Here is a 17,206-nt window from a genome sequence, read left to right on the forward strand (position 1 = left end):
AGAATAATCAAGCCTAGCCCAATTTTCAGAACACATATCTGGGTGAAAATGTTTGATGAAGCCAGGTTTTGACCCACGGCATAATGGCCTGTCAACACCCCATTTCTTAATCTATGGAAGCTGCAACTGTGAGTTGGTACCTACATAGTAAAAAATCGCGGACACGAGGAAATACATACACATAAAAAAAAAAGGGAGACAAGCACAACACCATCTCACTGCCATCTTTTTTGCGTTACCTGGTCTCCAGGGTTTTTCAGTATGATGACAAATAAGCTCACCTGCTCCCACTACGTGCATGCTTGCATAGTGGGAGCACCTCAGAAAGGCACAAACTTAAGTTCTTTGTGAAGTGTGAACGAAATGCATGGTACCAAAAGAATACAATGCTTGAACCCAGAATTTCCTTTTCACCAGCCCCACATGCAGAACAGAGGGAGGGTACTCACAGTGACAGTGGCTAGTAGACCCTCAGGGACATTAGCTACGATGATACCAATGAGGAAGATCACAGCATCAAGCCAGTGGTAGCCCAAAATGAAGGCGATAACGAAGAAGGTCACTCCAAGGAACACCGCCACACCCGTAATGAGGTGGATAAAGTGAGAGATCTCCCGTGCAATGGGCGTCTCGCCCATCTCCAGTCCGGACGCCAAGTTGGCAATGCGGCCCATCACAGTGCGGTCACCGGTGTTGATCACTACACCCATGCCGGTGCCTGCAGGAGAACCACCGGATCACAACAGTGCCCCCGACAACAGTACGGTACTAGAATTTGTGAAGCCAGGGACTTTTTCAAGGAGAGATGGTTAGGGACAGACAAGCTAGAAATTAGCTTCGGACAAACAGAAAAGTGGGTTTCAATCAGCTTATCAGTGCAGGTCCAGAACCGCAGTTACAGCAGCTGTTCCAACTTCTTGCGTTATGTGGAGCGAAAGTTCCGTCTGCTTCTTGCACAGGGGTTGCGATGATGTCGGAACGCTGAGCCTTTATTGGCTGATAAAAAAAAATAGAAGACCTCAAGGCATCTAGCATCGAGGTCTAATCACTATCCTTTCAATCAAAGCCAATCAGAGCTCGGCATCATTTTGACATCACCATCACCGCAACTCTTACGCAAGAAGCAGACGACATGCTCTCTGCATTGGTATGCCTTAATTTCGTGTGACACCAAAGTTACCCGAGGATACTGAAGAAATATGCTGCAGACACTTCAATACTAAATACATTTTTCTACAGTTTACAATCTGCACGACTGTTCGGCCGAAGGTCTTGATATCATTTGTTCACTTTTAAACCAGTTAACAGTGCAGTTTAGCAGAGTGCAAATACACAAGTTCAGCTAAATTAACACTCAATTAGGTCATTTCTTGTTATTGTTACTGGAAGCTTAGCAACAATGGGACATTCTTTTTCTTTGCTTGGATTCACAATGAGCTCAATGCATCCGAAACTTGTATGGCTGCATTTGCAGGAAGGACCACAGCTAATGCGACACCAAATCAGCTTGTAAAAGGTAGGAATAAAGTTTAGGCGAGGTACCGAAAAAATGCAAAACGCTTCTCTAAACATGTTGGGTTGGATCTTGCGTCTTTAACTCAAACATCATCATCTTAAGAAATAATAGACCTTGTAGCAATACAATGCCTAGAGAAATCACCAAGCACAATAACATGGAGTCAACATGTGACCAGTGAGAAAGGGCCTGGAGGATTCACCTTCGACACAGTTTGTGGAGAAGAATGCAACGTTTCTCGTTTCCAGTGGGTTTTCGTTGGTCATCTCTGGTGAGCGTGTCTGAGGCTCGGACTCTCCAGTCAGGGAAGAGTTGTCCACTTTGAAACCTTGGGCTTGGATAACTCGCATGTCGGCAGGAATGCGATCGCCACCTTTCACCTCAGCAATGTCGCCCACAACAACCTCCTCAGCGGGAAGGTTCAGCTTCTGGCCATCGCGGATTACGATGGCATACTGCAGGAGAGACAAGGTAAATGGTTAGCAAACTGCGAAGAAAAAAAAAAGAAAGAAGCTAAAGTGTATGGGAAACATTAGACTAGGTATGCTAGGCCATATACAACAGTTATTCCTTCAGGTATGAAAGCAAGGAATGATCTAGCTGCTCAAAGGGCATTCCTCTTTTTCATGTGATGATGCATCTTGCTACTTGCTAGTGCATTAAAAAATTATCAAGGTTATTAATTAAATATCTTTCTTAACAACCAGATTAAAAAACATTGTCAGCAAGTGAACTTTAACCACTGACAAAAGCTCTTTTTCCGGAAAAGAGAGAGATGTAAGTAAATAAAGGTAGGGTTTCTGATTAACCCTCCCGCTGCCACAATATCTATTAGCAAACCTTTATCATTCCTCGCACAGCTAGCTTGCCCAGGAGAGGCAAATATCTGTTTTTCAGTGTTATCTATGATTCTGATGTATTTCTGTCTTCATTGAAAATTTTGCATGGAAATAGCCAATTCACTGCAATTGGTTTGTTATTAGGCTGCAGACAAAATAGCCAGAATGAAAAGCTTAAAGATAATTTAATGCTTAAGTTTCTGCGACATTGTAAACCTCAATTCCAAGTGAACATGACCCATGATTGGGCAAAGTAAGGACCTTGCCACACGACAGGTCATGTGCTCCATAAAAAGACGTGAATTATAATAACAGCGAATAAAAAGAAATATACATAATGAACTACAATGCATTGGAACGGGCAGACTAAAATTAAAATGGTATCAATTATTTTGCACATTTCATAAGATACATGTTCATTATGCAATCTGCCATCATTGTTCTCAATATTTCAGTCACCTTTTAAAAATGTCCTCCATAGAGATACAAAGATTTATAGCTAATATTGAACTCTTATATGATACAAAAAATAGGAAGATTAAATTTATCTGGAATTCCAGTTGCAATGCGATTCGTTTTATAAAGTCTGTTATCCATGTTGGCACTGGGACTCTCAAATCCTAATATATTGTTTTCTCACATCCTATTTTTGTAAATTCTGAATGGTGACATATAACTAACCTACTGCAAAATTAATGTCAGAAGGAACAAACTTACCTGTGGAACCATGTTTTTGAAAGACTCCATAATTTTTGAACTCCTGGCTTCTTGGTAGTACGAGAAACAACCCGTTACAATAACTACAATGGCCAATACCGCACCCAGGTACAACTGCAAAAAAAGAAACAAATTACAAAAGAGAGGAGTGAGCAAGCAACTACAGAAGTCAGGAGCCTCTGAAGATGTAATAAGTAAGAAATACAGGATGTAGCATTGAAAAAGTTGTATGGCTCACAACTCCCGGTTATGCTTCATACCTAGAGAGAGAGCTCCACCCCCTTGCACATATTTTCTTACGATGCATCAAAATGTAGACATGAAAAATGGACAAAATCCCTGCCAATGTTGCAGCATATTACATCCCCAATGAAACAAATTTAGGGAGGCTCTTCAAATGTGCCTAAATGGAGTATGCAATGAAGCAGGGTGCCGCACCAATCTTTCTAATGCCACCATTTTTGTGAAAATCTTGTTGGAACTGAGCCTCATTGTGCTTGGAAGTTGGATATGGCTATGAATTTCATTGAAGCCATGTTTTTACTGCTTCTTAAAATTAATGACATGTTGCAGCCAGGACAAGAAAAGTTGTGGATATACAATTTGTGTTAAAACTGTATACCTACAAAGTAACAGGTCTTTAGGTCAAGAACTCAACTTTTCTGACTTTGTAAATGTTAAACTTTTCCGACTCTCGGCAAATTTTTTATTGCCAGATCCACTTCCTACTGTACTCAAAAAAACGGCCCCCACCCCCAAAATTGGGAAGCTTGAAATGCGGACTCAATCACTGACATAGCACTGGTTTCCTCTGGCAATAATGACTCATACTACAACTAGTATAACCCAAACAAAGAATGACCATTATTAAACAACATTTCAAATTATTTTCTTTCCTAGTAGAGCATTACTATAATAGAATTTGATAATATGAAACAATGCTGAGACATTCAGTGGTTGTTTGCAACTCATCAAGTTCCGTCACAAGCGAGAATAAGACATGCAAGGAAAAAAGCCTAATGCAACTTCTCTGTCCACGAGTTTGATTACCCATTTAAAAGCTGACAGTCAAAAACACTTTGCATAAGAAAAAACAAAATTGAGGCCAAGTTTTATGTTGTAGAAGTATAGGAATGAATGGGGCACACTACTCACATTGTCATCGGGAGGCTCTTCAAATGTGCCTGCCTGGATGGAGTATGCGATGAAGCAGAGTACCGCACCAATCCACAGTAGTAAGGAGAACCCTCCAAACAAGTTCTTACAAAACTTCACCCACTCTGGAGTTTTTTTCGGAGGTGTTAAAGAGTTGGGGCCGTCCCTTTCGAAAATTTCCCTAGCTTGTTGCGATGTGAGGCCCTGCAAGAGAGGAATGCCACGGAGTCACGCACAGATGCTGAATTAGGCTTCTCAAGTCCGAGTTAGTCATCGGACACAGTTCTTGATATTCAAAGAGGCTTTTGACTTCATCGTTTTACTACTTTACTTGATCTCCAACAATCCATAAATTATCTGCATGTATGCCCTATTTCTATTTAAAACACCCAATCTACATAACATCTTTAGAAAACGTCCAAAGAACAACGGGCATCTTTTGATTGAAGCCGCTATATGGGTTGTCCATGGCCAAGAGATAATCCCTCTTTCATTGGTTTCATTCATAGGATTTTGTAAGTGGCACTGAACTTCCACGGGAAACTTTTTGGAAAATAAAATGCAACGAGAAAAGGAGTGAAGTTGAGGAAAGAAAAAAACTATCCTCTTAATGCTCTTTTCTGCAGAAATCCAAGGCACATGAACCACAGCTAACAATGGTTCTATGCTTTATAGAGGTAATGAGCCTATCCCGATTTTAGACAGCCAGGCTAACAAAATATTATTTTCCTTTTAAAAACTGTGTGGACCAAAATACAAACTTTGAGTAAAAGTGAGGATTTAATTAAGTCATTGAGTAAGCCTCGATTACTACGGACAACATACTTGGCCCTTTCTGACTGCATGTCAGGGAAGCCTTTTTTTAGAAGGGCATTCTCCTTTCTCAAAGGGGGAACATTTCAGCTGATGAGAGCACTTTTGGAGTCTCTAAAATCTGACAAGATTGATAAGTGCTTGTTTGATATTTTGCCTAACCACAATCATTTGAATGATATGATACATCATATAATTGAGCAGTATACCGAGAATATTCATTGCAGATAGGTTATTATGATAATGTAATTTCAAGAATTTTGCTTCTGTAATGCTTAAATTCGGGGCATGCCACCATCTATATTAATAACAAATATCAGTTTGTTCATTTTATATCCTAGTCATGGCCGTTTCCAGTTAAATGTCCTAAAAAGGAAAGAATGAATGTGCAACATTCAGAACCTATATGTCATTCGGCTTTCCTAAAGGCTAGTTTCAAGACCAAAAATGTAATGGCAAACCACTTTCTGCACATCTCTTCAGGGCATTACCCAAAGAAACGGAATAAACAAAAACAAAAAAAAAAACTTTTTTGAAGAGATTACCCACCAACCAGAATAACAGTAGTGACATTGAGGTACAATTATTCAACATTTCTAATGGTAACTTAAAGTAATACGGTATTCGATATTCGCTTGTGGTGAACTGCAATATTCAATTTTTCAATGTTATGATCGCGGTGGTTGAGCCCTGTTGAGTGCGCTTCTTACCGAGCACCGGTGCACTGTGGAGAAGCACTTCCAGCGGAGATCGCTTCCAAGGGTGTTGCTTCTCCGCGGTGCACCGGTGCTCGGTAGGAAGCAGGCTCAGCGGGGCCAACCCATTTCGATCAACAATTCGAAATGTACAAATATATTGTAGTCGTGCGCTTAGGAGGAAAGCATACATTCAAAGCGGGATGGTGCGCTTGGTGTATATAAAAACAAATGGAAACTTTGTGGATGTTGATATCTACACTGCAGTAAAATTTTCAAAATTAAATAGTGATTATTATGCTAGACTACAAGTTATGCAGAGATGTCCAGAGAGCCTGCATTCATTATATATTATTTTTCCCCTCAAATTGGAGATGTAAGAGAAGCTATTTGCATAGAGCGAGAAGATTAGTAAATCCCCTTGATTAGGTATAGCTGGGCATCTGTGTAGGTTTAATTTGATGTCAAATACATTGTGCTATTTGTTATCCCAATGTAAGCATTGGACTTTGAGGTTACAGTCCATGAATATTGTTATGATTAAAATACACTTAGCTAAGAAACGGACAAGCGGGAGCTTGGGAACAACCTACACGAGTTCAACCGGGCTTTCGTTCAAGCATGGTACAGTAGTGAAAGGCTTGGAGAAACCATTTTTTTTTTTTTTAATATTCAGCCAAAACAAGTATTCACTTCAAATTCGCTTTAAACTCAAAATCCACTATTTGCTCAAGCCTAGTTAAGTTCTTTCTTTTTGCTCAAAAGTATCCCATACAGGAGAAAAGGGAGGGAAGATACTGTGTCCAGTCACATTAAGTTCAACACTTTTCTCCAGAGTAAATGGTTATTGCACACTTTTTAGTCCTCTTTAGTATCACCTAGGGAGACGACACACCAAATATTACAACCTAATTCTGTCTAAATGTTTCTTAAACGGCCCGGCAAACTTTGCAACGCGCTAAGTTGCCGAAATTGGCTGACTCGAGCAGGTGATTTAAGGCGGAACCAACAGCACAGTCAAAGCTACGGCGTGGGCGTAACCAACATTGAGCTAAACGTCATCATCACTGTTCCTTTGTTTATTTTTACTTCTCTGGGTAAGCATGACTGCTGACACCAGCAACGTTCCCTCTAGGCGCTCAGTGGTGTCCACGTGATTAGTGTAACGCGCCTGCGCAGCGTGCTTCTTGGGAGTCAGTCGGCTGTCCCTGCAGTATCCCACATCACAACCGCCGACATCGCCTCACCATTTGTGATTGTTGCCTCTCTGAATTTCGTTCTCACTACAGACACTACCTCCACAAGCTTATGCCGCAGTTGTGCAGACGTCGTCGAATGCCGTTGACACCAAAACGTGGCGAAGTGTGCGGTGCGGATGACACTTGTGCCTGGCACACGCACGCCTCTCTCCCGCCCGTCGTTACAAAGAGGATCACGTGACATCTCGTATCATGTGGTAGCCATGTTCTTGGCGGCCCGAGGCCAATGTTGCGGCCAATGTTGCCAGATGAAGCTAAAGTTTTGGTTTCGATTTCTGCTCGTACTTAAAGCAAGATTTAACAATTAATTCCACATTTTTTGCGAGGCAAATGATGCAGTGTCTATTATTAGTGCTTTTTAATGTGAAATCAGATTATCCCAAAATCTTCCGAATTGAGCGGAGCTGCCCTTTAAAGTAGTACTTTTACAATGTACTTAAAAGTACTTCCCCACGCTGATAAAACCCCACCATAGAGCTGGGAAAAATTTGAGCACTCTTACTGTGGCTGGATTCGTGCCAAGTCGTGCGTAAAGTTCTTCAATGGGGATCTTGTGCTCATCCTGGAACAAGAAAAGAGTCCTGATTAAATAAAGTGCATTGAGAACAACTGCATTAATAGATACCTTATGTTATGTCAAAAGCAGGAACTTCCTGCAGGCTATGGATGTGACTAGTCAAACAACACACGTTTTGGTTGTATCTGCTGAGACTTAATACTTGATCGATGGTTTCGACAATATTCTCATAAGTCATATGAGCAAATTTTGTCAAGGGTGAACAAAAGAAAACAGAAACATGCATTTCATGTGTAAGACATCGTTCTGCACTATGTGTCTTTCATGTGTATACCAGAAAACTTGATAGAATGCACATGTTACTACATTCCATGGATAAAGACTAGTACATGCAGGTGTGTTTTTCAATTCACTTTGCATTCCACAGGTATACACACAAATTTTTCACCAGCAGTTCACACAGATCTATCCCCTAAGTAATCATACCCAATTGTGAAATGCCATAAATGCCAGAACAAAAATGAATAAACTGGACCTCAACAGTTGTATCCAAAATAATGTCAGGCTAGCTTCGTTAGTGGTGAAGAGGACAAACAACAATGAAAGATATCTATATCACCCTATTTGAAACACAAACATCCTAGCCAGAAAAAAAACCTGCTGTAGTATCAATAACCAAATTTTGGTTAGAAGGACAGACTAGACATTGTAAATGTCAAGAATGTACAAGCTAGCTACCAACTGACACTTATGCTCACTCCGCGTATATCTTGTAAAACAACCATGGTTCTGATTTTGCATTCACATTTCTTTTGCAATTTTCTGTGGCACTATGACTTTGTGAGACAGTTCAGAAAAATTTAATAAAGGCCCGTTCACACTCTTGCAACCGAGTACGACCGAGAGAGACGAGATCTGTTAAAACGTTTAAAAATTTCTTAGGACAAGGGAACACAATGGCATCCTGGCGCCATCTATGCGGTGACCCTGGAACTGCATTTCACAAGAGCGAAGGTTTTGCAGGATTTCCGAGGTCAAATGTGCCTAATACCTATTAGAAAGACTCGTTTATAACGTTCACCAAAAGTTTTTGGAGCCAAGAAAGAAAGGATAATGCGCGAGAGACCTAAAAAATATGCTGGACCACCAAGTTTACACTGCTACGCAATAAATGGCACCAGTGTGTCCTCTCGTTGTAAGAAGTTTTAAGGAACCCAGTTTTAAGAGGTCGGAAGAGTGTGAACGGGCCTTAAGCCTCACAGCTCTATGTTTTATGAAAACATGGTGAAAGAATATCCAAAGGCAATCTGAGTCTTCAAAAATGTATTGATTGCTGACCAGCCAAGTAACTTGCAGAGGTACGACAATTTATGTACATGAAAGAAAAAATTGTAATAAAATATTTTGCAAACTAACCAAAGGAGATGCTTGTCCAGCAAGGGAGTGAACGCATACTATATACGTAATTCGAGAGCTAGGGTTCAACTGCTAGAGAGCCATGTTCCTTAAAATCATGAAAAGATAGCAATATAAAGTGACAACATGGAGATTCAGCTCCCTAAAAACTATAGTGCAAATGTAAGAGCACGAACAGATGGAATTTAATGGGTATTTAGAAGCAAATGCACATCATCCTATAAAAGCGAAATGTGAAAATGGTCTACCTCAAAATTGTGTTACTCAGGAATATGTTTTGTCAAGTCTATAATTGACAAATATATTCATGAGAGCATTATCCTTTCTTGCTCTTGGTTGTTCCTTTGAAGCTGGTAACAGTAGCTTTGCTTGACAAATATACTTTTTGCTAGCTGCCAAATTATTTGGTTTAGGATATTGACCAAAGTAGCACTCTTCAGGAGCATGCAAAACACAATAGAGCAAAAGCAGAACTTTTTTTTCTCCCTTTTTGTGGTTTATGGGAGTGACCATTTGATGAGATTTATGCTTAGAAAAGATTATTGCCTGCCAGTTGTCTGGAGACAAGTGTCAGTCCAGTCAGCAAGGCTAACCCTGTTTTCTTCATAATCAACAACATTATTCTTTTCCTCCTCTTTTGTTGCATTTTGTAAGGCCCGCTTCAGACGGGGCAACTTTTCCAGCAATTTAGAGATTGCTGGCGGGTTGTTCCCTAGCTTTCCCTAGATCAACACGAATTGCTGAGATCAGGTCCGGTTTGAACAAGCGAGGAACTCGGAGCAATTTGAAGACGTTTGAAGCGGCGCGGCTGCAGCCAATCAGCGACACAATATTTTCACGTGACACCCCTGTGGTGGCGATGATGACAGTTAAAGACTTGGTTCTGGTTTGAAATGGATAATTTTTGAAAATAAACCTTTTCAGAAAGATGAGTTAGTATTCTCAACAACATTCAAAGATATAAAAACATGTTTTTTAGCGCATAGCTGTGCGTCTAAATAGTGCAAGAAAAATCAAATTGAATGATGATGATAGCAAGTCTGAGCAATTCGGTTGCTGCGTGTGAACGTGGGCCGACCGTGTTGCTGGTTTTGCGACGTCAAGTTGCTGGGTGAAATTGCCCCGTCTGAAGCGGGCCTAAGCACAGCCTTGAAGCATACTCACCATGCTAACTTCCTGCTTGAGGTCATCCAAGTCCTGTTCCTTCTTTCCTGCCTTCCGCCGAGCCCTAGGCCGCCCGTCCGGTGTTCTGCCATCGTCTGGAACTCGCGGGTTGACCGCAACCCGGTAGCTGTCACTTCGTCCATACTGCAAGAAGAACAAAACAATGCCAGGATCAGCATGAGAAGCTTCAAAGGTGATTATCAGTTTGCAGCACCATTTAGAGATCTCTAGGAACACAGCACACAGCACAAGCAATTTTTATTGTAATATTTGATAGTAGTAAAGCAAAACCTCAATGTTGGACATCTGGAGTAGTATATACCCGGTGAACATCAACAAAGTATGTGCCACATAAATCACCTGGCAACTCTGACACCTCTCCAAGACAGAGAATCCCATCATGTGGTCAGGCCACATCAGGCTGTGCAACTTGGGCTGATGTCACAGCCCGAGTTGTGCGAGTTTTTCTCCTTATATTTGAAGGAGCTGTGCAACAATTTTAACGTTGAAAGAATTGGCATCTTCTACTTTTGACACTGTTCAACTTGTCACGAAGGGCAGAAAACACACCTCCTTCCTTCAAAATGTTGTGATTACGCCGCGTAATCGCGAGGCAAAAATTAGAATATTCCCCCACCTGAGGCCGCGAGCGGCGGCCACGAGAACACCACGTGGCATAACGTCAATGGGTGTCTTGTAGAAAGCTAGCTAGTAGTGCGAATACCTGCTCGATAAAAGGTAACTTTTCCATAAATCTTGTCATTCCAACAAAAATATAAATGCATCAAAAACCTGGTATCATCGACAAAACTTTTATTATACGGAGTTTTAATGGCGTCATCAATCCTACGTCTGGAATACCGTCAGCTCTATCTGCTACCGCGAACAGCCGCCAGAAGCCGGAGGGGGAGGGGGGCAGTGTCGGACGGGGATGGTTGGACCCCGATGAGACTTCCCTCCTTTCACAATATCGTTTGCGCTGCGCCAGCACATGATCATGCGGAGGTGAGTTCTTGCTGCTCACTGATGGCTCTAGAGACAGAGCTTCACCGGAACCTCGCACGACCCCCACTGACGTCACAGCACACGTGACTCGGAAAATGGTGAAGGAGCTAAGGTGCCGAAAACCTCAATCTTTGTCCATTTTTAAAATAAAACTAGGACATACAGACAAAAGCGTTTTTCTTGTTCTTTACTTTGGAAAGGTCGAGACACCAACTCCCAAATTATTTAAGCAAAGCACTGAAATTGTTGCCCAGCTCCTTTAAGCATAAACTGCTTATCAGACATAAAGCACGCCTACAAGACCGAACACTATCCAGCTTGCTAGACTAGCACCCTGCTTGGTGTATATCTGTATTCTGATGGATCATTTTCACTGTATTGTTCAAAGTGAGGCACATATGAACAAATAAACTAGTGGCATATGCAAGTTGAAGCAGGTCTTGAAAGGGACAAATGACAAAATTTGTTCCAACTAAGCAGAAGTTGTTTTATCCAGGGGTCTGGCACTACAGACTATGAATAAGAAAACAATGCAATACTGCAACATGCTGAAAACGAGAGTTGTTTAAAGTGCACAATCGTCGGGAGCGGGGGGGGCATTGCAAATGTATGAGAAAATATGCCTCCCCCCACTTTCCCCGCCCTAAAATTTTACACATGCAGAATTAAGAGAGTGGTCACCCACCAGACCCCCCTCCTCTGAATCTGGCAGCTGTAACCCGTTCTCATTATGATCGTATGTAGGATTTAGTAAGTAGATATATTGTCGACAGAACCTTTAACTCTTCTAGGGCACGAGACTCCAGAACTGTGGATAGCGAAACTACAAAATGTAGAAAGGAACTGAAATGGCTCGCGACCATCCTACATAGCGCTTGAGCCGCTAAGTGGGTACGGAGACTGGAATAATCTCCAAGAAAGGAATAAAGCGAGTTGGTTCGATCGTCCGCCAGGAAGAGAAGCAGCCGGTCCTCACATGCCCGGCCGGTCACGTCTCGCGGCGGCCCTCCCCCCTTCCGGGTCCAGGGTGACCCCGCAGCGGTAGCCGACATTTCGACCCCGGCGCAGACGACGTCGGCGAGGGACGCGACCGGCGGTGTGCGTAGGGCACCCGAATTTTGCCCTTGCCATTTGGCTTGTCCGCACCCACACCCTCGCTCGCCCGATCCTTCGTCTGACGCCGGCTCCCCGCTACCTCTCCTTCGCGCCTCAATCAATAGCGGGCGCGGTGGTTCGCGAACTTGGTCGCCGCCGCCGGGGCGGAGGCGGCTTCGACACCCAGGTTCGCAACCTGAGAGAAGCTGCGCGCGGAATCACGATGGTTTGGGCGCGCGAGAAAGAAGCCGCAGCGACAGAATGACGAAAAAAGGGGAGAGGTCGCCCGCTGTACAATCCGTGCGCTCGCCGCCGCTTGCGCTTCCTAAGATGATGCGATTTTTAAGAAGCCGGTTTAACAAGACAAAGCCTCGACGCGCGTTCTTTTTAATCCCATTTGAGTAAAGGATCAGTCGTGTCCTCGCAAGCCTACCTTCGAGTTTTAGGTGGTCCGCGTACGCGGAAGAGCACTGTGGGACGGTGACAACTTCGTCTAAAACCGGACGGACATGGAGATAATTTCCGACATGGTGGTCCACCACACATTTGCCGTGCTCCCCTCCCACAAAGCGCGCGCGCGCTCTAGATGCGGAGCGAAGACTAAGTTGGGAAATCATCCATTCGCTTTGTAAGGCAGGCCACCGCCCATGCGAACGATCTGAAGAGTTGACGAGGCGAATAGAGAACATTCCTATGAGAGCACCCTGACGCCGATGGAAGCAACAAACATTCCAAGAGGTGGATCGGCGTCAGCTCGGAGAGCCCCACGTAAAGTCTCGAGAATATCCGAAATCCGTCGTCGGGTATCCAGAAGGCGTCGAACGCTAAATACCTTGTCGTCATCCATGGCGTTTCCAAAGGTTCCGTAGCGGCGCACACAACACGCACGAACACACGCACTAGGGCTGCGTCCAACTGCACCGCCACCTCAAGGGCCCGTCCCGGGCTCGACTCCACGCAGAGGACGCGGCAGGCTCCCTTTTTCACCTGTAGCGGCGCGGCCAAGCAGAGATAACGCTCCTGCCGTTTTTTTTATATATTATTTCTTTTTGTTATCGGTGCCCTCCTTTCCGTTATCCTCTTCGCCGCTTTGTTCTTGCTGCGTGCGCGATCTTTGCGACAATGGGTGAAGTGGGCGAAAGAGTCGGTCGGTCACGAGAGCCAAGCACAATCGGCCAGTGCAATCGCCTGCCAGGGTTCGCAACGATAAGCCTTAGGCAGAAGGAACAGCCTGTGGTCGCTGAAGTTTGGTGGCCCGTATAATATAGGTAGTTCGTCTAAACGCTGCAGGTTCACGTGCGTCGCTCGGGTTCGCAGCAACCGAAACGAACGACAAAGTCACCGGGACAAATGTTCGCCGTACACAACGTGGCACACGATGCAAAAGCAGCTTCGCGGAAAAACATGAGTCACGGTTCTTTGGTGTTCTGGATATTACGAACGCAATCGTTGCAAATGTGTGAACCAGCCTTCAAGGGATGCTGAACCGAAATCTGGATTCCACGAAATACGGCGGCAGAAGCGTGCAACGGGATGCTACGAACATCAAAACACCACTCATACAGTGGTATCTCGAACGGATGACCGTTTTTCTAAGAGAAATGCGGTGGCTTAGCTCGGCTATGCCAGGATATACGTAGCGTGAGCTTATGCGCACAAAATGAGAGGCGCTATCAAGCGGCTCCATTGCAGCGTCAGACTTGGTTACTGCGCAACGGAGGCGCACAGCTGGGCACGCGGCGGCGCCAGTGCGTCTGCCGCGGCTATGACGTCACTCCTCTGGAATGCGCAGACCGGCGAGGCAGCTTTGCGTCGCGCCTACCGCTCCTGCATTGTTTTTGTTTTCTGAAATTCCAATTTCGGTTCACCATCCCTTTATATTAAAAAGACAAACCAATGTCTAAAACGCGTGTCCGCAAAAAAAAAATAAAAAAAAAAAATCAGTACGATTTTCTTAAAAATTTGTAGTGGACAAACATTATGCGACACAATTTCCGCACTACATCATATTTAGGATCATCCGACTCAGCGCGCGTACGCGGCACAGTAGTCCCCATCGCGCACGCTATTTCAACCATATTCTTTCTTACAAAAAAAAAAAAAAAAAAAACTACGAAGAAAACACGGCGGTGCTGGTGCAATCTTCCCGATAACGTACCGGGCTGTGTGTCAACATATAAAAAGCCAATCTCCGACCATGCACATTCCTGAGAACGCAGTGAAGCAACCGCACGTGGCAAAAGATTATACCGAAACCGTGCGTAAAAGGGGCACGGGAAACGTAAAATGGCTACCCATCAAATTGTAGCTTATATCTCTCGGTCTTAATACGACGCGTAAAATCAAAAGGCCGACTGTTCTCGATCCGCGGGGTGCGTGCTGACGGGCAGAAAAGGCTCCTAACCTCCCAGCAGATGAATATTCGCAGAGTCGCAATTTGGGGTAATTTGCGGGACGGCGCCGGCTCCGAACGAGTCTCGGCGCTAACGGGATCCCGACGTCACAGGGCGAAATGCTAAGATAAAGCTGTGGGAAATTTAGAAGCACGTCGTGGAACACATGTGCCAGTAGCAGACGCCGCAAATCGAACCGTTACAAGACACCACATATACCACCAGTGTCCCCGGATTCGCCTCAAGAACCGGGGCTCTAATGCCCAATACGCGCTGGTAGTACATTTATTTGCGTGTTCACGATTCTAGTTTACGGTGAAAACGGTTATTTTCAGTACGCACACACGAAAGAATAGAAACGAAAACGTGTTCTCATTTAAACCATTTCCCCTCTTGTTCCCGCTGCGCACTGGAGGCATGAACAACAACGGAAGCCTCGACAACTGCGCCGTGATGATCTTCAATGCGACGCTTCACGCAGTTAGGGACGGGCTATAGGGCGTGACTTTCTGCATTGTGGTAGCAAAACCACGAGGTCCTTCGACTCAACATCGCTCCTCAAGCAGCCCTATTGTTAAGCGAGCGCGCTTTTTACCGCCCGGTATTCATCCTTGTCTTTTTATTCGAATTGAATCAAGGTCAACCGAGAAATATCGTTGCAGTTCGTTTTAAGCCGCCAACTGCTCTTCAGATTTCCTGTATGAAGGAGAAATACATGTTCGTATGCGAATCCGTCGCCCCATACGCTGGTTTTTTGCTTATGTATTTCTCCCGTCAATTTTTTATGTATACCGCCTGTTCACAAACATGCTATTTTGTGGCACATTCAGGATGCTCGAGTGTAAAGAAAGTTGCCAATTTTTTTTCGAGTTGCATCTGTCCACAACGTGTCTACCCTGCGAGTATACGAACGACTTTCAAACGTTTTCAGCGCACAAACTTTTCGGAAAATAAAACAATGACGTAGTGCTGACGTTATCTAATGGAGGCCAAGCCCCGTTCGGTTGACACTCGAGCTTCATCAGCCAGGACCCAGTCAAACGCTGACGCAGTATTATCTCGGAGCTGTTGGTCCAAGGCTGCACGCTCGCGTCTGTAACGGAGCGACTCCCCGAGAACGTCAGTAAAGACCCGACGTTAGCGATAAGACAAACAGCGCGGAATCGGCACTACGCATCACATCCCCGTCCAAGATGCTCGCGAATCGACTTACGTCAAGGAGACATGAAGTATTATGGTTTTTTTCCGAACTCGTCGAGACCGCGGGCGGACGTCATCCGTTATCTGGCAGTGACATCTGTAGGACGGCAGTGCGACACATTCTGACGATATTGCGACAGAAGTCGCCCTCAGATGGGAAGTTGAGTACCTCGTTATCGCGCCCTTACAGGGGTAGCGAACTAAAGCCGACTCGACCTCGTAGTGAGCCGTGCGAAGGGCCGCGAGACGAGATAAGGGGCACTGACGCAATTCCTAATGAACGCGCTCATACAAAGATTAAAATAATCCGACAGGCGATTAAGTGATTACCGTTGTATTGTTTTATCCGTCATGAGCGAAGGAGCGTCGAGCGAAACAATGATTTGGAGTCGCTTAATAAGCAAGTTAATTTTTTACGCATTCCTTCCGTGTCCGTTCTTCAGTATATTTGAAATAAGCTGTATCGAACGAAGGGGACGCGAAGCAGTGCGTAAAAATTACCAAAACAATACACGCAAGTACTAAGGCGACGGCGTAACTTCATGTAAAGAGAAGGAAAGAGAAGCGATGAAAAAAACCGACTACCAGTAGTTTTTACAAAGCCGGGGATAACATCCAACCTACTCGAAGGCCCAAAAGACAGCTCAAACATAGGTCACTCCTCACCTCGCAAGAAGCAGAAAACACACCCGACATTCATTTAACCCAGGCGGCGGTCTTTGAACTCCGAGAAACAACGCCTTCTCTCCCCGCGTACCTGCAGCGCCGCATAACACAAACACGGCCATTATGCAAAGACAGAGAGCAGCAAGGCATAACTCCAGCATAAGAAAATTCGAAAACCTCGAAAAATGGGTCTTTTCACAATGTGGGCCAGTCGGCAGCCGCTACGGCGGGCACACTTTGACGCGCGTCAAAAAAAACAGACGGTCCGAAGGCGAATCGTGGGAGTCGAAAAAGCTTCGATGTCGCGAACAGAACGTAGGGGACGAAGATGACATCTTCAGTCAACAACACAATGGGCAGGCATACGACGTCTGGAGTAGCTAAGCAGGGACGTACACCAAGGACACGTCGCGGCTTCAACGTAGCGGTAGAAGAACACGCTGCGAAGAATGGGTTCCCGTCCGTCACTGCAGCCAGGATAGACTTTTGTTTGCGGCCTGCTACAACCGCCCGCCGGCTCGCCCTTTCGAATGCCCGCTACCTGCCCCCCGCCCGCGTGCCGCACCCGCACGCGACAGCGAGCCTCTGGGACACCTCCCGCGAAACCGCTGGCCCGCCGCCTGACTGTTCGCCGACGGTGCGCCTGCCGCGAACCAGAGGCCATTGTCTGTTCTCCGACGAGAGCACACCGCTCCATCGATCATCGTATCGTCGTCGTTGCCTGCGTACGTCTCCGCAGGGTTCCCCCCTCCAGAG

General features: G+C 44.8%; 1 protein-coding gene across 4 annotated transcripts in view; it reads right to left on the reverse strand.

The window, feature by feature from the left end:
• The window catches only part of LOC8026527 (sodium/potassium-transporting ATPase subunit alpha), a 124,169-nt gene that overhangs the window by 23,640 nt on the left and 83,323 nt on the right, over positions 1-17,206 (reverse strand). For 2 of the 4 annotated variants that reach the window (XM_029977938.4, XM_040501523.2), the window contains exons 2-7: positions 10,092-10,235; positions 7,497-7,556; positions 4,228-4,431; positions 3,073-3,186; positions 1,719-1,971; positions 450-718 (exon numbers count right to left, since the gene is read on the reverse strand). In XM_029977938.4, the coding sequence (XP_029833798.2) occupies positions 450-718; positions 1,719-1,971; positions 3,073-3,186; positions 4,228-4,431; positions 7,497-7,556; positions 10,092-10,235 (1,044 nt within the window). Of the gene's footprint in view, positions 1-449; positions 719-1,718; positions 1,972-3,072; positions 3,187-4,227; positions 4,432-7,496; positions 7,557-10,091; positions 10,236-13,023; positions 13,200-17,206 lie in introns of those variants that run through there. The other 2 variants (XM_029977939.4, XM_040501524.2) reach the window with 2 other exon arrangements.

The sequence above is a fragment of the Ixodes scapularis genome, unplaced genomic scaffold (assembly GCF_016920785.2).
Source record: "Ixodes scapularis isolate PalLabHiFi unplaced genomic scaffold, ASM1692078v2 PGA_scaffold0__279_contigs__length_252992795, whole genome shotgun sequence".
Classification (NCBI taxonomy): Eukaryota; Metazoa; Arthropoda; class Arachnida; order Ixodida; family Ixodidae; genus Ixodes; species Ixodes scapularis.